The 18058-nt window shown below is 38.4% G+C and overlaps 1 protein-coding gene across 14 annotated transcripts; it reads left to right on the forward strand.

Annotated features, from left to right (window-relative positions):
• Positions 1–473: 473 nt before the first annotated feature.
• On the forward strand, positions 474–17833 carry TERB1 (telomere repeat binding bouquet formation protein 1). 14 transcript variants are annotated; one of them, XM_061548686.1, is made up of 21 exons: positions 474–603; positions 866–923; positions 1554–1629; positions 2064–2174; positions 4070–4216; positions 4906–5049; positions 5620–5680; positions 5974–6089; positions 6411–6533; positions 7630–7782; positions 8421–8552; positions 9018–9143; positions 9539–9687; positions 10298–10845; positions 11022–11122; positions 11460–11549; positions 12346–12507; positions 13566–13679; positions 14092–14156; positions 15745–15957; positions 16944–17833. In XM_061548686.1, exons 2-21 carry the CDS (start codon positions 888–890, stop codon positions 17013–17015), a joined length of 2739 nt encoding a protein of 912 aa, XP_061404670.1. In that variant the 5' UTR covers positions 474–603; positions 866–887; the 3' UTR covers positions 17016–17833. The 14 variants fall into 14 exon arrangements, with proteins under 14 accessions (XP_061404670.1, XP_061404677.1, XP_061404669.1 ...); XM_061548685.1 differs by having other exon boundaries at positions 487–755; XM_061548697.1 differs by having other exon boundaries at positions 488–923; positions 10298–10420; positions 10556–10845.
• The last annotated feature ends 225 nt before the right edge of the window (positions 17834–18058 follow it).

Consider the following 18058-nt stretch of genomic DNA (forward strand, 5'->3'; position numbering starts at 1 on the left):
TAGTGTAGTGTATAGTGTAGTGTATACTAGTGTATAGTGTAGTGTATAGTGTAGTGTATAGTATAGGAGTGTAGTGTATAATGTAGTGTATAATGTAGTGTGTAGTGTAGTGTATAGTAGTGTATAGTCTAGTGTATAGTAGTGTAGTGTATAGTGTAATGTATAGTATAGTGTAGAGTATAGTGTAGTGTATAGTGTAGTGTATACTAGTGTATAGTGTAGTGTATAGTGTAGTGTATAGTAGTGTAGTGTATAGTAGTGTAGTGTATAATGTAGTGTATAGTGTAGTGTATAGTTTAGTGTATAGTGTAATGTATAGTATAGTGTAGTGTATAGAATGAACGTTGCTATTTATAAAGCCATTGGGGTGACCAACGAGGTATGAATTGGTCTATAACAAGGTCGGGAGGGCATTGATCAGGGGGGTTGATCGATGCGTGGGATCGATCTCACGACCTCCTGCGCACGTGGCGAGGGCGTTGACATCTCGCTCGAGCGCTGTGGGGGTCGTCAACGCAACGTCAACCTTCAAACGTTTCCCACGGGGAGATTACGGACTTTTTATCAACATAATTCGAGTTCACAGCCCGTAATTTAATTAAGGTAATCGATTAAAGTTTGTTTTTGGAGTTAAAAGTTTAATACATTTTGGCGAAGTTTGCCGGTGTTGGCGGGCCCCGTGCGTGGCGGGACGCGGAGTTTTCACGGCAAACATTTTTTACTTGGGCCGCTGACGTTGATATATAAAATAAGCGGTATGTAAAACATATTAAAGCATCTGTAACGTGCGTTTAACGACGTAAAGCCACGACGGGAGTTGTAATAAGATAATTAGTTTAATGCAATTTGTTGGTATTTACCTCAGCGGCAATTGAGGCCTGTGGTTGATGTTGCCGTACCCGCGCGGTCGCTCCGTATTAAAGGTGATCGCACTTTTCTTATTGAAATAAACAAACATATTATTGAATAATTTATATTTATAGACGTATATACTCTGTTCGTGTTAAAATTGTACTTAAATGTGAGATAATTACTGTACAGTACGTTCCTTCGCGGCTACTGTATTGCTGCGACTTTGGATTATTATACAATCTGCTAAATGTAAATATCCCTCCGTAATTTAATACTAATAGTCTACATTTCATCCGAAGTTAATTTAGTGTTAGCGAATGAACTACAATGTTGTAAACTAAAATGTTGGATGTAACAGTATCCTATGAAGTACTGTACCAAACGTACGTATTTGGGTTTTTGTAATGTTATTACAATACAGTAATTGTTATTAAAGTCACAAATATACATTAAAGTATTCGCCTTCATGATCAATATCGTTGGGTGGTCGTCACGTCCAACAGTGTTATGAGTGGACACTCCACATTCTTGTGACGGGGAGGGGAGAGGGCCCATGCCACACACCCAATGCTGGCCACCAAATTCTTTATTGATTCTCTTCTTAAACTACAACTATCCTGACTGTGTACGTGGTGTGCCACTCTGTAGTGTAACCTTTCTTGTTATCACGATGTATAAGGAGGAATCTATGAAATCTGCAGGATTTGGGAACCAAAAAGCCACCCTTGGACATGGACAAACACGGCGGGACCGACGCTGAAAAGACCATACGTAGTGGTGAAAATATCATTTTACACCACAAAGCTGGGCATTTAACCATTTGTTTTTAATAATTCATGATACAGTATACGAAGTGTTGAAGCTGTTGCCAATGCCACGGTCATAAATGATGATTTTCTGCACCGTCTTGTTTAATTGCTTGAATTCTGAAATGTATCACTGATTTTTCCCCATAGAGTATCTGTTTATACGTCCGCGTATACCATGGCATGCGTGCGTCTTTGTAATGTTATGCGACATTTCTATAGTGCAGTGTTAGAGGGTTGTAAATGTTTCCTTAAATTTAACTGCAAAAAAAAGCTCTCAAAATGTTTATGCAATCCATCCCTCCCCCCCCTCATTTTTAAACATTTGAACCATTACAGAATAGATGTATCGTGTAATGTCATGATGTACTTGACAAGTGTTCGTATTTTTCTATTAATTCTCAGAGATGAAGACGGACGTTGACCTTTTGTTGGAGTGTCTCAAGTTTCAGAACGAGGACTCGTCCACGCATAAGCAGGCGGTGATCACTCTTTCTTCCATCTGCTCATACAACGGTTGGTCCTTGGATTATCTTCATTTACTTTTGCACAAGTTTGAAATATATTTGAAAGGAATAACAAAGAAGGCGTATTTATTCTGATTCTGAAAAACTGTGTTTAAACACAGTACAATATTTTATACATTTCAACTATAGCAGAAGTCTTCTTGGTTCTTTCGGTAAAGTCACGTAGAATGGAAATAATAATAAAAAGACAGAGTCAACAGACCTGTTCTCCACCTGAGGACGGCTGCTTGCGTTGTGGCCGAAACGTCTTGAGAATTATTTTATTATGTTTTATTTTTATTATTTTATTATTTCCATTCTACGTGACTTTACCGAAAGAACCAAGAAGATGAATCCCTGCAGTCATGAAAGCTTTAAATAGAAATATAGCAGAAGTCCAATAATTAGCGATCCATTAATCCGCGAATCTCTCTATACGGTTATTGGCGGATTATTGGCAGTTCTGCTCCATCGTAATTTACAGAAGACTGGGGCAGATTGAAAAATACTTTGCGGATCGCAAACCGCGATTTCTGAAGGTGGGCGAGGGCTGGAAAGCAGAACAATACGGAGTATGATGTTGTTTATTTTCTTCGCAATTTAGTTTTTATTGTGCACACCACAGACTGGCTCATCTCACGTGATTATGCATTTTGTGGACTTGGATATCGAGTACATAAAACATGCAAATGTTATAACATATACCCATATGGGAGATTTTCACGCGTTGGGTCTTAGAAAAAGTTGTAGCCTTAAAAACCCCAGATTTATTGTGGATTTCATCACGAGTCATATGCTGCAATTCCCTTCTAATTTGATATTTTTTAACGGATTAATGGATTCACGCAACCATTTGTTTCCACAATCTACAGCACACTACATCAGTCCAAACATTTTTTCACGGATTACAAGTCGTGCGCCACAGATTATAGGATCTGCAATATGGGTCCCCCCATATCAACGCGGATTATTGGATTTCTGCTATACTGTTTGGTGTCACAGTTCCTATGATTACTGTTTTTACATAGTTTTTTATTTTGGTGATTTCGAAAACATGGTTAAGCCATGAAGTGCGGAGTTTGCCTGATTACTTGAATCTAAATTGTCTTATGGTTGTTATTGTTTGACTTGCATCACACTGGGATTTTTGCACACAGCGTTGGAATACGGTTTTTTTTTTCTGAAAGATTTGCTGGTTTATTACGGATGTTTCTGTTGCATGTCGTCGCTTTAAGATGTTCTCTGTTCATATTTTATTTGATGCGGTTGCACCCGACTCAACAGCCGCATGGCTCACAGGGCTATACCTAATAAATTAAAACTTGAAATGAAAACTTGTGTTACAATATGCATATTCATAGCACATGGGAGACTTAATCAGAGTTGTACTTATTTATTCTAGATTTGAAGCTTTCGTGACTGCAAGGATTCATATTCTTAGGTTTTTCGGTAAAGTCACGTAGGTAAAAAATTAAAATTAATAAAAGTACGTGACTTTAACGAAAAAACCTAAGAATTTGTACTTTTTTAGTTTGGATTCTCTGTTTTCCATTGCTGTTTATTATGGATGATTGTCAGTATTGCAGTTTGTTTTATTTATTTTTTATATTAGTTGGTTGTTGTAGCCAACCTATTTCGACGGCCAAATTTGAGAATCAGAATAAGTTGTGTAACAGTAGTGTATACACTAGAAGGGAGAATAAATTCTTGAACTGTAACCCACTTAAGATTAACAGTATTTTTGTAATATCCACTTTTTCAGTATTTCACATGAACCCTGCACAGCCAATTTATGAAACTACATTTCAATGTATTTTTTTTTTACAATATTTGAGGATGACTTTACCAGCTGTGGAACTATTAGTTAAAAATGATCTCTTTGGTAAGCTATAAATAATTACACAGGTGTATTTACTTGTGCAGCTGCAGCATGCAAGTACCTCAAGGAGTGTGGTGGATTATACTTCATACAGCAGCTTGCCTGGTCTAACCCTCACAAAGATGTCACAGAAGTCATCTTGTTTTTTCTGGGGAGGCTGGTGGAGAACAACGGTATGTGTAGAAGTTGATTCGGTCTGATACAACGGGGCCTTATGGCACAAAGTATTGACAAATGCATCAACTAGGCATTTCCTGTATTTGTAACACTGCAAGTTGGAGACGTGAAACCTCAGGAAAGTTGTTTGAATACTCCACGGGCTCATGACCTTTGCATAGTTCTTGTTTTTAGAGTAATTTGGTTTATGGTATGTGTATATGCCCTTTCAGCATCCGCTTTTGTATATATCCTCCAATGTGTTAATATAAGCCACAGGTACTAAAAACAACTTGATGCTCGTATTTTAATGATGTACCCCTACCATACATACGTTGTTGCGATATGACATAGCCATTAAGACAATATGTGGCAGTTTAACACGTAGGCAATTACCAGCGAAACGTTGTAATCAAAAATAGTAAATGTTGTGGTTTCACTCTTCAACACACCGGTGGGCTAAAGTAGTGAACTATTTGTCTTTTGTCAACGTGACACTTTTTGCTGATTGGCCGTGTCGGGTGGTGGAGGGTTACGACACATTTATAAATAACACGATCTAACCCTAAAACGTTTATTATGAACAATATGTGGCATTGAAAAACACTTATTTAGTGCTGCTGAAATGTGTAAAAAAGTTTTTGTGTCATTTAAAGTTTAATTTTCGTTATTAAACTTTAACATTCGTGTTTCTTTCTCCTTCCAGTTTTCTGTAAGCAGTGGCTCTGCACATCCTCTCTGCTCACTCGAGCTAGCTCACTTTTAAAAGACTCGAAATCGTCGAGAATTCTTAAAAAAAGTGCCTCCTATCTACTCCTTGCACTACTCACAAATAATAGTAAGATTACAGGTTTGCTTGTGAGCTCTGTGGTGGCACATCTTTTCATATCTAGTATTTCGGTGGTCATTAATAATTGTGAAAATATGGAGGCTTTTTCGTGACTTTGTTTTTCACATTTACATGCTCTTTTTGGAATTTGGTTCCAAAATTAACCAATATGGAGGGCGAAAGCTGGTTATTTCATGATGTGACCTAAACATTAGATTGTTTTTACTTGTTTAATTTGAGGTGTGTATACAACATTTCCTGTATAATGTTTACCTGATAAAATATTAGTTAAATAAAGTAGTCAACATATTAAACGGGAGTGTATGGTATTATACGTGGCATAATAAATATTAATGAAAGCCCACGTAATATTGAAAATATGCTGAAAGCAAATTCACTGGTGCACTTTTTTGCATGTGTATATCACCTAGGTCTACTTAGTAATGCCATTATTAGGCTCATTGTAAATACTCTAATACTCGTTGATTTGTACAAGCATTTCAATGGAGATATTTGATACAACACAGAGTGGATATCTTTGGCAATTTTATTTTTTATTGAAAACAAAGCATGTTTTTTTGGTGTTCACAGACCGAGGGCAGAGCCTTGCTCGGACATCTAACTGTCTAAACACAATGCTTAGCGTTTTCAGGTAAATGATTAACTACTTTTTAATTCTGCTGCACTCACCTAATTTTACCACCTATTTGGTGTATATGGTAAGAAGCTAAAATATTTTACAAAAATATGATGAACTTGATCAAAAGTACAACTCTTAAATGGAACTTGGGGATATAATTTAGCACTTAAGAATATTGGCCCTGAACATCACTGAGGAACTTTAAATGGTGAATTCAGCATTTTAAAATGCAAGATGGAATGTGTATAAATGTACCTACAATGTTTCCGCTGATGTTGTATTTGTCGTCTTTTTGCTGGTAAAAGAAGTGGTCTCCCAAGTGAAATTCCGAGACATGGCAACAGGGATTCTGAAGAGGAACTCTCACACTGGTCTGATCTTGCCAGGGCCTTATGCGCAAGTGTAAACAATCCTCAGCATGGTATTGAAAATCTTTTAGGAAAAAATATTTTTTTTTTTGAGTCAGGGTTGCACATTTTTTGCAAACACTTGAAGCGGTGTTACAGATAAAAAAAACACATAGGAGGGATATAATTTTGGTCAAAATCATTTGGATATTGGAATCATATTTATATGAAACTGATATTTTTCTTTATTTATGTGAAAAGGTTGAAACGTCACGTAAATCGAAGTTTACACATACGTTCATGTAAATGATGTACAATAACTTACATTTTAAAAAGCTACAGGAAGTAATAAAAATTAGTTTCTTGAGCAATCGTGAGAATGTTCTCTGTTGCAGAGGAAAATCAAAATATGTGTGCATCAGTCTTGCCGAGTGTAGCTGAGAGTCTCACTCTGAGCTCATCGCCTGGTATCGTCGCCTCCCAATGTTCATTTATCACTGGAGTCGTTTCCAACAATGGTAAGCTTACATTTTTCTTGTAAATTTCAATGCAACCACATTCTTACACGTGTGGTACTGTCAACTTAAAAGCGACCATTTCAAATTATTTCTGCTGTTTTTATTTACAATGTCTGGTGGAGTAGACAAACACGTTCTGTTACATTTCGTAAGCCACTCTTGCCATGTTGAAAGTCACATGCCCACTGGTAGATTGTTTTCAAGCCAGTTTCACATTTCAGTTTAGTTGGTGATTTATATGCACACAGAAATATTCTGACAAGTAAGTGGGTCAGCAAATAGGTAACAAAAATTTAACAAAACTGAAAAATGTTTTACAGTATTAAACTATTATGTCACTGTTGAGTTGCTGACATCACATGATTTGTGTACAAGGTTCTTTTTTAGTGGTCACAAGTGGTTAAACTGGCACCAGGAACATTTAAATTGAATTTCTAGTTGAGGAAAGTACTGTATGCTGTTTATATACAATATATTTGGGAGCGGTCTGATATGGCTCTAGATATAGAGAACATTTATTTTGATTCTTCACATTTCACTTGTAACAGTTACCCATCGATTGTGATTTTGGGCCATTGGGTTCTCATTTCCCGATTGAGGCTGCAACCTGTTGATAAAAATATCACTTTTATTTATAACACTGATGTCCTGTACAGTATTGATGAACGTGCGGAGAAACAGAACATAGAAGTGGTGGCTATCTTGTTAAATTATGTTCAGTGGTAAGGCCCAGTGGATCCTGTTAATTTAACCCATGGGTGGGCTGCTGTGCCGAGTGGTGAATGATTAACGGTTAATTGTATGCACATTTGCAATTGCAAAGTCATGTTCGGTTCGCAAAAATGTGAAGGTAAAGTTCGGTTACATTTGTAAAGTAAACTCATGCATGGTAGTGATGGTACACATGGAATGTGTACTTTTTTATTTAGCACAAAGCCAACCTTTTTTAAAAGCAGTTTTAGGGGGAGTGATCTCAGGATTGCAGCCCAGGTTCTCAATAAAACTGTTGTAGTAGATGTTCTTTGTAATTTTTCTACGTGTGCCAGTGATCTGCTCGGTTTGTGTTGTGTGTGTGCGCACTTTGCTGAGTGTGCAGCATTTTGCCAAGAGCAATTTGCACGGAGTGGAGGCCTCAGTGCTCTGGCCCAAGTTCTCTCCAGATTTACACTGGAAAACAACTTTGGCCCCACTAACTTTCCATTGGCAGTGACCATCACGAAGACTATTGACGTCTGTGTTACCGACCAAAGTAAGACTTTTGTCATCCACTGTTTTGGGCCAACTACTTTTAATCATACCAAATAACTTATGATAACTTTCAAGTGTACGCATATATGTAAAGTTCAAAAGAGAGACGATATAGGGGAGAGTGGTGGTGAAGTGGTTAGTGCACTGCACTTTGTACCAGGCAATATGAATTATATTTTCGACCATGGCAAACATCAATGGCAAGTGATATCTGAACTAGTCCTGGTGCCTCTCCTTCATCAACCTACAACGACCAGCATGGAGAAGTATAAGCGTATAATCTCAATGACGGACATATCTTGAGGAGGCCTTCATGCATTGGATTCATAAAGGGATGTGAATTATTATATTTTATATGATGGGAAATGGCCAGGGGCAATTATACTTTAAAAACTGTGTTCTATAATTGACTTATCCACCAAGACAGACATTCATACGGGTAACATTACTGGATGATTAGTGACAACTGTGCAGTGGTGGTTATAATAGACTGAACTACACATAACCGACCAAATGCCTTTGCTTACTACAATTTTAACATTACACTCTCACAAAATACATTACGGTGCAGAGAATATGTACATGAAACTAGTTAACCTTCACATTGTGGTGACAATTCTGTTTCATGCATTTTTCTAGCCAAGTTGGCATTTCAGCTGTCGAAGCACTGCGTGGTGCCCCACATGGTCGCACTGTTGCTGAAGAAACCCCACGATGTGAATAGCAAATTGGCAATCCTGATAACCATTGGGCATGCCACTGAAGAGTGTGGTCAGTAGAAATGTTGGTTTATAGCACAGCGCATTTCTATGAACTTGTTTATTCAACATAAAAAGTACTTTTAAAATATTTTAAGTTAAAAGCTACTTTAAATATTTTAAGTTAAAAGCTACTTTAAATAATTTACTTAATAGGAGCACAACTAAACTTCGATAAATGCCAGTCAAATGAAATGCACATATTTTTTTGTTACAAGGTGACAACAGTTCATTGAGGTCTGTTTTGCCTTTAAATTTCGAGAACAAAACAATGGTTGCTTTATTTTTGTGATGTGTTACTTGTTTGAAGTTACCTTTGTTATTGTGCTTGTAATGGGCAAATGACTGTGAAAGGAGTTGTTGCAGTCGTCTTAGTGTCTTCTCAGAAACATGTTAATGTTTGGTGTTCTTCACTCCCTGGGAATCTCATGTAAATAGTCTCCACGCATACTTTGGGTTTTTACCTTTGTCCTCACAGTGGAGAACCAGAGGCAGCTCCTTGAGAGCCATGGCCTTCCCTTGCTGGTGCAGATGATGGTTGAGGCGCAGGATGAAGAGATAAGCAAGGCCGCCACGTTCATCCTGCAGAGCTGCATTAAACTGAGTGAGCATCGATGCATACGAAACGGGATCATGTGAGAGTGAGCAATTTTAGTGGAGCTCTTACTTTGCCAATTTTTTCCATGCAGTACTGACATTCTGTTTACATTTTCATGGCGTTTGAGCATTTAGGAATAAAAAAATAATGATGCTTTTTAATGTTTATTTAAAATTATCATACTGTAATGTGCATTTTTTTGCTTTATGATGGATAGACTGTATGTGATTTCTGCAGATATACAACATTAAGGAAATGTTGTAGTAGAATTTGTTCTTGAGTGTTGCCTGATTGATGTTCCCACCCAATGGTGGTCTTTTTCTTTAAAAAAAATGCATGTCGCCTTGTGTTTGTATAAAATGTCCACTTCAAATGTGTTCATGTTGTGCCACTCTTTTCAGCAAACACCTATGTGAAGAGTGCCATGAACGAGTTGATTGAACGCAATGTCGCTGGAAATTCACAGCTCAGGACCCATACTATGCCTCATTACATGGTGGACATGCTGAAGGAGATGAAAACGAGGAAAGAGCAAATGTTTCAAGAACAGGTGCAGTATATAGCCTAACTTTTTTAATTGTTGCAAGTATTAGTGAGGCAAACCAATTAACGTGTTTGATGTACTTTATATAAAGTGTTATTAAATGCATTTCAGTAAGTATTTTTTCTTTTGATTGGTTTTTGATAAATGTCTAAGCTTAATGAGTAACTAAGACTCGTTTTAGAAAACTCGTTTTAGTTACTAGAGCAAAATATAATGGAACCAATATGTAATTAATATGTAGCACGACTTAACCAAATATAACAGACTTTGGGATAGTATTCAACATATCTTCTTGGTTCTTTCGGTAAAGTCACGTAGAAGGGAAATAATAAAATATTAAAAATAAAACATAATAAAATATGTATTCAACATAGTTATTATGCAGGTGCTATGACCCATGAGATGTATTCTGAAAGAGGCACTGTGGATTATTTGAAGTTGTATATTCTATCAACTTTTTTGCATCTAGTTTTTACAATTTTTACAAGGATGCAAATATAGCATACAAAGGATAATTATCGATACCACATTATAACATCTTAATTTATTTTATTTGAACAACAATACAAATGCACATGCAGTGAAGTTGTCTCTTGGGCATCTGATCATGTTTCAGGGTTCCAGTGAGGGAGACTTGGCCTCATTGCAAATGGTGAAGGATGTCATTGACTCGAAGTTGCTGCAATGGCAATCCACTCTCACCACAAAGCAGTCACCGACCAGGAACAATATGAAAAAGGTATTGCTATCCGTAAAGAAAATGTCAAATCAACAAGAGCAAAATAAAAATATTGTGTCTTTATTAGGCCAGCAACACCCATGCCAAAGTGAAGAATCGTCTGCGAAAGTTAACCAAACTGCATATGTTGGACAGCCCAATGGTATCGCAGAGCGACGAGGAGCAGTCTTGTTGACTCGGTGGGAAGAGCCCTGCATGGAAGCCCAGCATAAAATACCGGTCGATGGCGTAAAGGCAGCGCTGCCTGTACAACAAGACACTGGTGGGTTTGTGAAGCCCATGCTGCCCTTGAGATCTGTTGGGCAGAGGGCTGAGAGGGAGACGCCTCGTAGGTTACCCCAAAGTGCCTCTTTTAAAAGGAAACTTCAATTTGAGAAACAACACGCGGATGAAGAGAATGTACCTCTTCCTGTGAAGAAACAGAGGTTTGTGCTACTTATTGGGCTTTGTGGTTAAGCTGAGTGGAAGTTTGTCGTTCCTGTTGAATCAAGGATTTAATAATAATTTCAATAGTTCACGAGGAAAACGTATTATGTTTTGTACAATTTCACGTACACACCTGGTATGTACTCATATTAATAAAAACCCCACTTGCTTACAGAGTTGAACAACACCAAGAGAAGGAAGATAACAACTTAAGGGAATACTCTGAATGCTCAAGGAATTACGAGAATGATGTTGAACATTCAAACTCACAACTTGGTAACTTGACAACGTAGATTTTCCCTTTCTCTGTATACTGTTTGCACATTCCTTGTAGAGGTGACACTCACACTTGTTGAAATTAATAGGATTTTAAAATAGATATTTGTAAAAGTACTAGATATGTACCACTAAAAGTAGTAACATTTGTAATCAGTATATTAACAGGCATAACAATTTAGCTTCGTATTTAAATCATCCATGCATTGTTATTTCACATGTAAACTAAAATGCTAAATGTGATAATTTAAAAAAATGTGTTTTAACTTTAACCTGGTAAAAGCTTTGTTTTGCACAATGTAGATGCACTTGCAACCCTTTGTTTGTCTTGTTACAGACCTTATGGCAATTTGTAAGGAAGCCTTTGATGAGGAGATTTCAAGCAAAAATAGAAGCCCCATTCTGTCTTGTAGTCAGCGTTGTGCAGGTTTGTATTAACACAATAAGAAGGCTAGGCCAGAATGACTTTACCGAAAGAACCAAAGAGTATGGATTCCTGCAGTTACGAAAGCTTTCAAATCAAGACCGTAAATGTAGTTTGCTGCACTGACCTCTGCTACCCACAACGTAGCCCTACACTCCACCAGTTAGGCACAGTGATCAGCACTTCCAAGCTCAAGCCAGCTTAACTTACGACATCTGATAAGATCATACTGCATGGCAGGATATACTCTGTCATGTAGTATGTGCGCAGATCGAGTTAGTAAAAAAAAATCTGAAATAATGTATTATTTTTCTACCTAGGTGACTTTACCGAAAGAACCAAATTGTATACATTTACAGTGTTTTTATGCATCCGTGTTTATGCTCCTTTTGCCTACACAAACCCACATTGACCAATGTGGTGAAGTATGGTCAAATAACCCAGAAAGTGTGGAGGCCTAAACGGTAATGTATGTGACAATAGAATACATGCACTGGCATATTCAGCCAGATGGAATGGTGGTACACAATTTTTATACCATTACAGAGCATTTACAAGTATTTCACAAGTTTCAGGCGGTTTCATTATTGTGTAGTTGAAAACTTACTTGGCTAGGTAGATTGTGGTTTAAGTGACTTTGTTGCATAGGAATGTTTATGGTTGTGTGTGTCAGGGTATGTCGGAGTATCACCCGATATATGTATAGTTCGTTTAAACGTTGTGGTATGTTCACCAGCGTATATCTGTGGGCACATTGTGCAATGCGCACGCATGTTTTCCGATGCACGTGTGCATCCAGGGTGCATCACAGACTCCTCTTTGAATAGCAAAAGCTACCATTCAATCGTGCAGAAATGCGGGAGCTTATGCACGCGCCATCACATCACCATGGAGTTGGAGAAGAGATACAAAGTGAACCACAGCAAGGCCTGTGCTATGCATCGATCCAGGCCCTACAACAGTGAGCCTCACAGTAGCCTCACAGTAGACTGACACCAGGATATGTGGCAGGTTAAGTGGCAGATTAGTGACTTAGCTGAAATTGTACGTGTCCGGTTATTGTGTTTCTTTTCTTGTCTGCCATGTTCTCTGCACTGCTGGATGAATGCCGATTTAATCATCAGCTCACGTTGCAAAATCCATCTCGCTGCTGCACACGAGTGATTGTATTACTCATTGTTCCTTGGTAAATGTCCTTTTAGTCCTGTTCCTTGCTTTGGTTGCCATTTAATTATTGTTCGTGATCACCGACCATCCTTTATAGTGACGTGTTCTGCCCAAGCCCACGTATCTTAACAATATATAAGCTTAACAATATATAAGCAGTATTATCCGATCATTGTGTTTCTCTTCATATCTTTCATTGTTATTCCAAGCATGAAGTATGCATTTGGATCTCTCCAGGGTAGTGCGAACCTTCGTGTTAAAGAATGGCCCATCGTAGTAGATATGAGCTAATTCTGAGATCATTTCAGGTGACCTGGTCCATAAAGTAGAAGGCAGAACTTTCCCAGTCACTCAGTCATATGAGAGTTATTGTATTTACATGACAATGGAAATTTTCGTTTTTATTATCACCGATTAATTTATGAAATTTAATGTAATTATTTTTTTGCGTGCAATCATTGATGAATACACTTGGGAACAGATTATATTCACAGGGTGGCTGCCTAAATAATAAAAACCTTAAGAAATGTACTTAAACTAGCTAATTGTGTAATGTAAAAAAAAATACTTTTCTTAAGGAATTAAGATAGTTTTTTTAAAGTCAATATTTCGGTGGAGTGACACCCAAATGCCCCATACAGACCAGGTACAACTGGGTGGCATTAACATTTTACGGACTATGCAACCCCCCATGCCAGATACTGTCCTGTACCATCATCACAGTCCTCTTCACTCGATCAGTACTCCTTATCCCCCGTGCAGAAAAATACAATGAACCCTCATCTTTAAAGTGTGGTTTCATTTAAGTTTGAAGCCAAAAGGGATTCATGGCTGTGCTTTCCATGTTCACAGATATCACATTGACCCCACGCATAAAACGGCCAGAACGATCGGACCTGGTGGTCACACCTCAGAAAACGATTCAAACTGAGAGCAGCTTCCACCAAGTCAAAGCCACGACTGAAGGTATTCTAGAGACTCAATATGCAGGAGCACTTAATTTAATGTTTCATTCACTGCAGTACAGAGTTCCATAGTTGCACGTTCGTTTGTTCGTTACTCAACCCGCTTGTCCTGGTGAGGGTCACGGCGGCAGCATATTGAGTAGGGCGGTCCAGACCTCGCACGTATCAATCGAATTTGCATTCATGTACAGTACTCTTTTTGAAAGTATATAATTTGAAGAACTGCTGATTAGAGACATTTACTGTTAGCATTACAGTTGATGTAGTTTTGATGCAGCTCAGAATTATATAAATGGCATGCGCATCTTTTTCTTGAATGTATATTTTTCCAGTGTAATATTAAATTCACGGATGCATTTAAATAAATAAAAAATGTTTATACCGTAGCATCACTCTAAATTCCTGTACCGTAGGTGGTGTGAAACGGTCACCGAGCAAAAACAAAATGGATGCATATTACTTCAGCTCCAGTGACTCTGTAAGTAGACATCAAGCTGATGAAACGTTACCATACTCTTACACAGAGCGTGGAACAAGTAGAAAATGTATAAAATGCAATGCGCATGTTTTCAAATTTCAAACATGTCATAACTGTATTGTTCCACCATTGACCGAGTTTCATTGTATAAAAGCTCATGCTCAAGTGCCGAGTTTTGATGGTACCCAATGATGGTACTCGTATTTCATGAAATTTCACCAAATGTAGGCTGTTAAGACTTATCTCTACAATTCTGCTTTGTTGCAATACTTCTAAAAATACACCAGTTGCGATAGGAACATACGTTTTTGTAGAAGTGGCCAACAAGATGTAGTTTACCACCAGTCAGTTTTTACAGGAAATGAAAGTATTGTGCAACTTTTTAAAAACTTCCAGTCCACTTTGTGGTAATCGACAGTTACATTTCTTTGAACACATTCTTGCGGAGGGAGCTGATAGGAACGTTGGGTTGCTCGGTCAATGGCCAGGGTCAACGGCGGCGTGGTGTATTCCGCAAATATGCCCGACTGTGAGGGCGGGCACAAGCCGGCGTGAGTAGGTTAAACGTTGAGTTTTATAGGGAAACCACGGGGTGACCAGCCCCACCCCACCCAGCCCCACTCCTCCCACCCCCCCACCCAGCCCCACCCTCCCCACCCAGCCCCTCCCCTCCCTTCCCACCCAGCCCCTCCTTCCCCAACCAGCCCCTCCCTGCACGAAGGACGGACACAATAATCCCCTGTGGGCTGGTGTAACCAGGAGGTTCCTACCAGTATAAAGATTTTCGTAGCACGCATTCTGGCGCACAGCACCATCTGCTGGTGATACTGCTAAGCTACAATTGTGGATTTGGTGAGGTGGTCAACACTACAACAATCCTATCAACTGGATTAATGTATGGTGAAGTGCATTAGTAATGGATTTTTTTACCTGCTATGCTAATTTATAATCAGAATATATAAAGTTTAATCAACACCAGCAAGAAAATAATCAATTATAATATTGTTTATGGTAATATGTTCAGGAGCTGAATGACAACGTCGATTTCTGGTAGCCCACGAGGGCTTTAGGAGAGAGAGTTTGTGTCATTTTGCTGTTTCTCTGTGAATCGTCTTTAATTTTCCATTCATAAAGGATATGTGCGCATCATCCTGTTGATGGTTGATAGCACACCAGTGTCTTGGAGGAATGTCAAGGCCAGCAGGTGTGAAGTTTGGATCTCGAATAGAGAGGCTGTGTAGAGGAAACTGGGAAGATTTAGACACAAGCAATTTTCCAACCACACGTTGTGAGATGAGCGCACCGCACATGCCATGGATTTGTACAGGGACCCTGTTTTGATTACCTTGTGGGTGGGTTTCTCTTTACAGGCTTCTGGAGTTTGCACACATTGTTAGGTAACAGCAGAAGCCTGGATATTATGGCGTGGCTGAGGAGCAAGGGTTGAGCTTGCCTGGTCTATGTTTCACTGCCCCTTTGTATGCTGTACCGACCTTAAGTGCTAAATAATGTGACTTACATTAGATGTTCACACCAAACTATGAAGCTGACCTTTTGCGTGACCGATGTGTGTACATGTTTGTGTAAGCATTCAAAACAGGACATCGACTTTAGCTATGTACTTGACAATTCAGAAGATAAGAAACACAAGCAAAGGTCCAACTTTACAAATCATGAAGTGACGTACCTGCAGCAAGGCGTCGATAAGTTTGGACACTGCTGGAACCAGATCCTTTGGAGCTACCCCTTCCAGAAAGGGCGAACCAATGTTCAGCTAGCAAAAAAATATAAGCAGCTGAAGGTAAGAACATTTTTTTCTTGCCGTCACATATTAATGGATGCAGCAAAAAAGTAAAATATTACAATGATTACAATAACATGTATAACATTTTGTTGACGGCGAGGTTTTATTGTGGGAATTTACATTGGACTTAATTTGCAGATTAATATTTTACATTTTTACATTGTCCAGTGGGATGCTTTAAAGTTTTAACTTCAGTGATGTATGGGATGACTTTTTAATTATCGACCACCCTCGAACTCGCTGCCTCTGCATGTTCAAGACTCTTCACATACATTTAACTCGTCCAGTAGAGAATCCAAGACAGAACTGTTTAATAGAGCTTACAATGTATGAATACTGCACACTCGTGATAACCTAGGTTATAAGAGTTACACGTTTATCAATGTAATTACTTAAAATGTACTTTCCTTCCGTCCTTACTCATTAATTTTGTACAGTAACGTGTTTGTGGATGTCAGCCCACATCACATGCCTGCATGCTTATCACAATTTCAACAAGTACTGTATTGTTGAAGGCCGTAATGGCAGTCACCTTGTCCACGCATTGGCGCTTCAAATGCATTTGTGGTAAATTACAGGTTTTGTTTTTCTTTCTCAGGCTAATTGCCTCCAGTCATCAGCATTATTTTGCGAATTATGAGGGTATAATAGCTGACCAGATGGCACAGTGGTTAGCGTACTTCTCTATAAGCCACAGTTCGATTCCTAGCCATAGACGATTATATCTTGGTCTCCCCCCTCCACACCCTTCTAACGGCATGGAAAGCCTTCAACAATGCATTATAATAAATCAGTTTTTTAAGCAATGTTGCATGTGGTAAATTTTCAATATACAAAACATAATTTATGTTACAATTATAATTAAGTCGAAAATAATCTCAGAGAAGTGTAAACAAAAGCCATTTTTCACTCCACACTTTGCTTTTTTTGCCACAGTTAACGAAGAAGTTCTGAATTTTGACTTAAAACTTTTGTGACTGCAGGAAAAAGAAGTTGTGACTTCAGCGGTGCGCAGTCAGAACCCATGTGCACTGGACAGACACGCGGATGGCTGATTTTTGACGAAAGCTTTCTTTCATTGGATTTTTAAAGAATTAAATGCCTTGCAAGAAGGAAACACTTTTTGGCCACAACTAACTTCGTTGACCTCACACATTTTGCATTTCTATCTTGGCAGTTTAATGATTGTGAAATCTGTATTCACGAGAAATGCCATGTCAAGAATGTGATGACCATTGCAGTCCTGTCAGCGAACCACAAGTTTATTTAAGATATGTATACAATGGAATGTGCAGTCACATATTGGGGACTACAAATTTGTTTACTACAAAACAGTTTTAAAAGTGAAAATATGTTAAAGCCTCTGTAAGTGTTCTATGGATGCATTGAAATAGTTACGTGGTTAAAACAAGTGTTTGTGTTCTAAGTGAGGTCTATACAGAAGGGATAGTGCTTAAATTAGACTTGCTTTGTGTTTTGCTTGTCTCCACTGACCGCTTATATTTATATTCAAAATTAAAATATACTCCACTAACGTCACATTATCAGCCATTGTCTATCCACATTGATATGAAAATGTCCCCATGTCATCTCTCCTGTCTTGCAATACCATGACCCATCTCACTACTGCCCATGAATTTAACTTATCGTTCCATTTCTAATGTTATCATCCCTCTGTCGTGTTTCTCTTTGGCTTTTTTAATATTATAGAACCTCTTTAAGGAAACTTTTAATTTAAGAATAATTGCTTCAGAAGGCAGGCCAGTTTTACAACAACGGTATTCATTCCCTTTGGTGACGGTACACTGTTCATTTGAATGATTCCAACTTGTTCAATGAAATGTATTTTTCCCCATCTGAAATAAACGTGTACTTTCAATTAGCCGTATTTGTCTCCATCACCAACTACAGAAAGCCAGAACCCATGTGCAGTTTACGGAGACAGCTGACCGGCGAAAAACTTAGTTCATTGAGCTTTTGACGAAATAAAAATGCCACGGTCTTGCAACATCGCCCAAAACTGCACGCTTGCACCACCCGCAACGGATCCAGGAAGAAAAAAAATCAATTTCCGTCAGGTGGCCATTCAGTTGACCCG

The sequence above is a fragment of the Lethenteron reissneri genome, chromosome 9 (genome assembly GCF_015708825.2).
Source record: "Lethenteron reissneri isolate LAM-NWPU_2019-01 chromosome 9, ASM1570882v1, whole genome shotgun sequence".
Taxonomy (NCBI): Eukaryota; Metazoa; Chordata; class Hyperoartia; order Petromyzontiformes; family Petromyzontidae; genus Lethenteron; species Lethenteron reissneri.

Bases quoted from the DNA above. Each gene is read 5' to 3' on its own strand.
- TERB1 (XM_061548686.1), top strand. From the start codon at position 888: ATGTTGCCGTACCCGCGCGGTCGCTCCGTATTAAAG. The intron at 9,144-9,538 runs GTGAGCATCGAT...CACTCTTTTCAG, and splicing joins GCAGAGCTGCATTAAACTGA to CAAACACCTATGTGAAGAGT. The intron at 11,550-12,345 runs GTTTGTATTAAC...GTGTGCATCCAG, and splicing joins TTGTAGTCAGCGTTGTGCAG to GGTGCATCACAGACTCCTCT.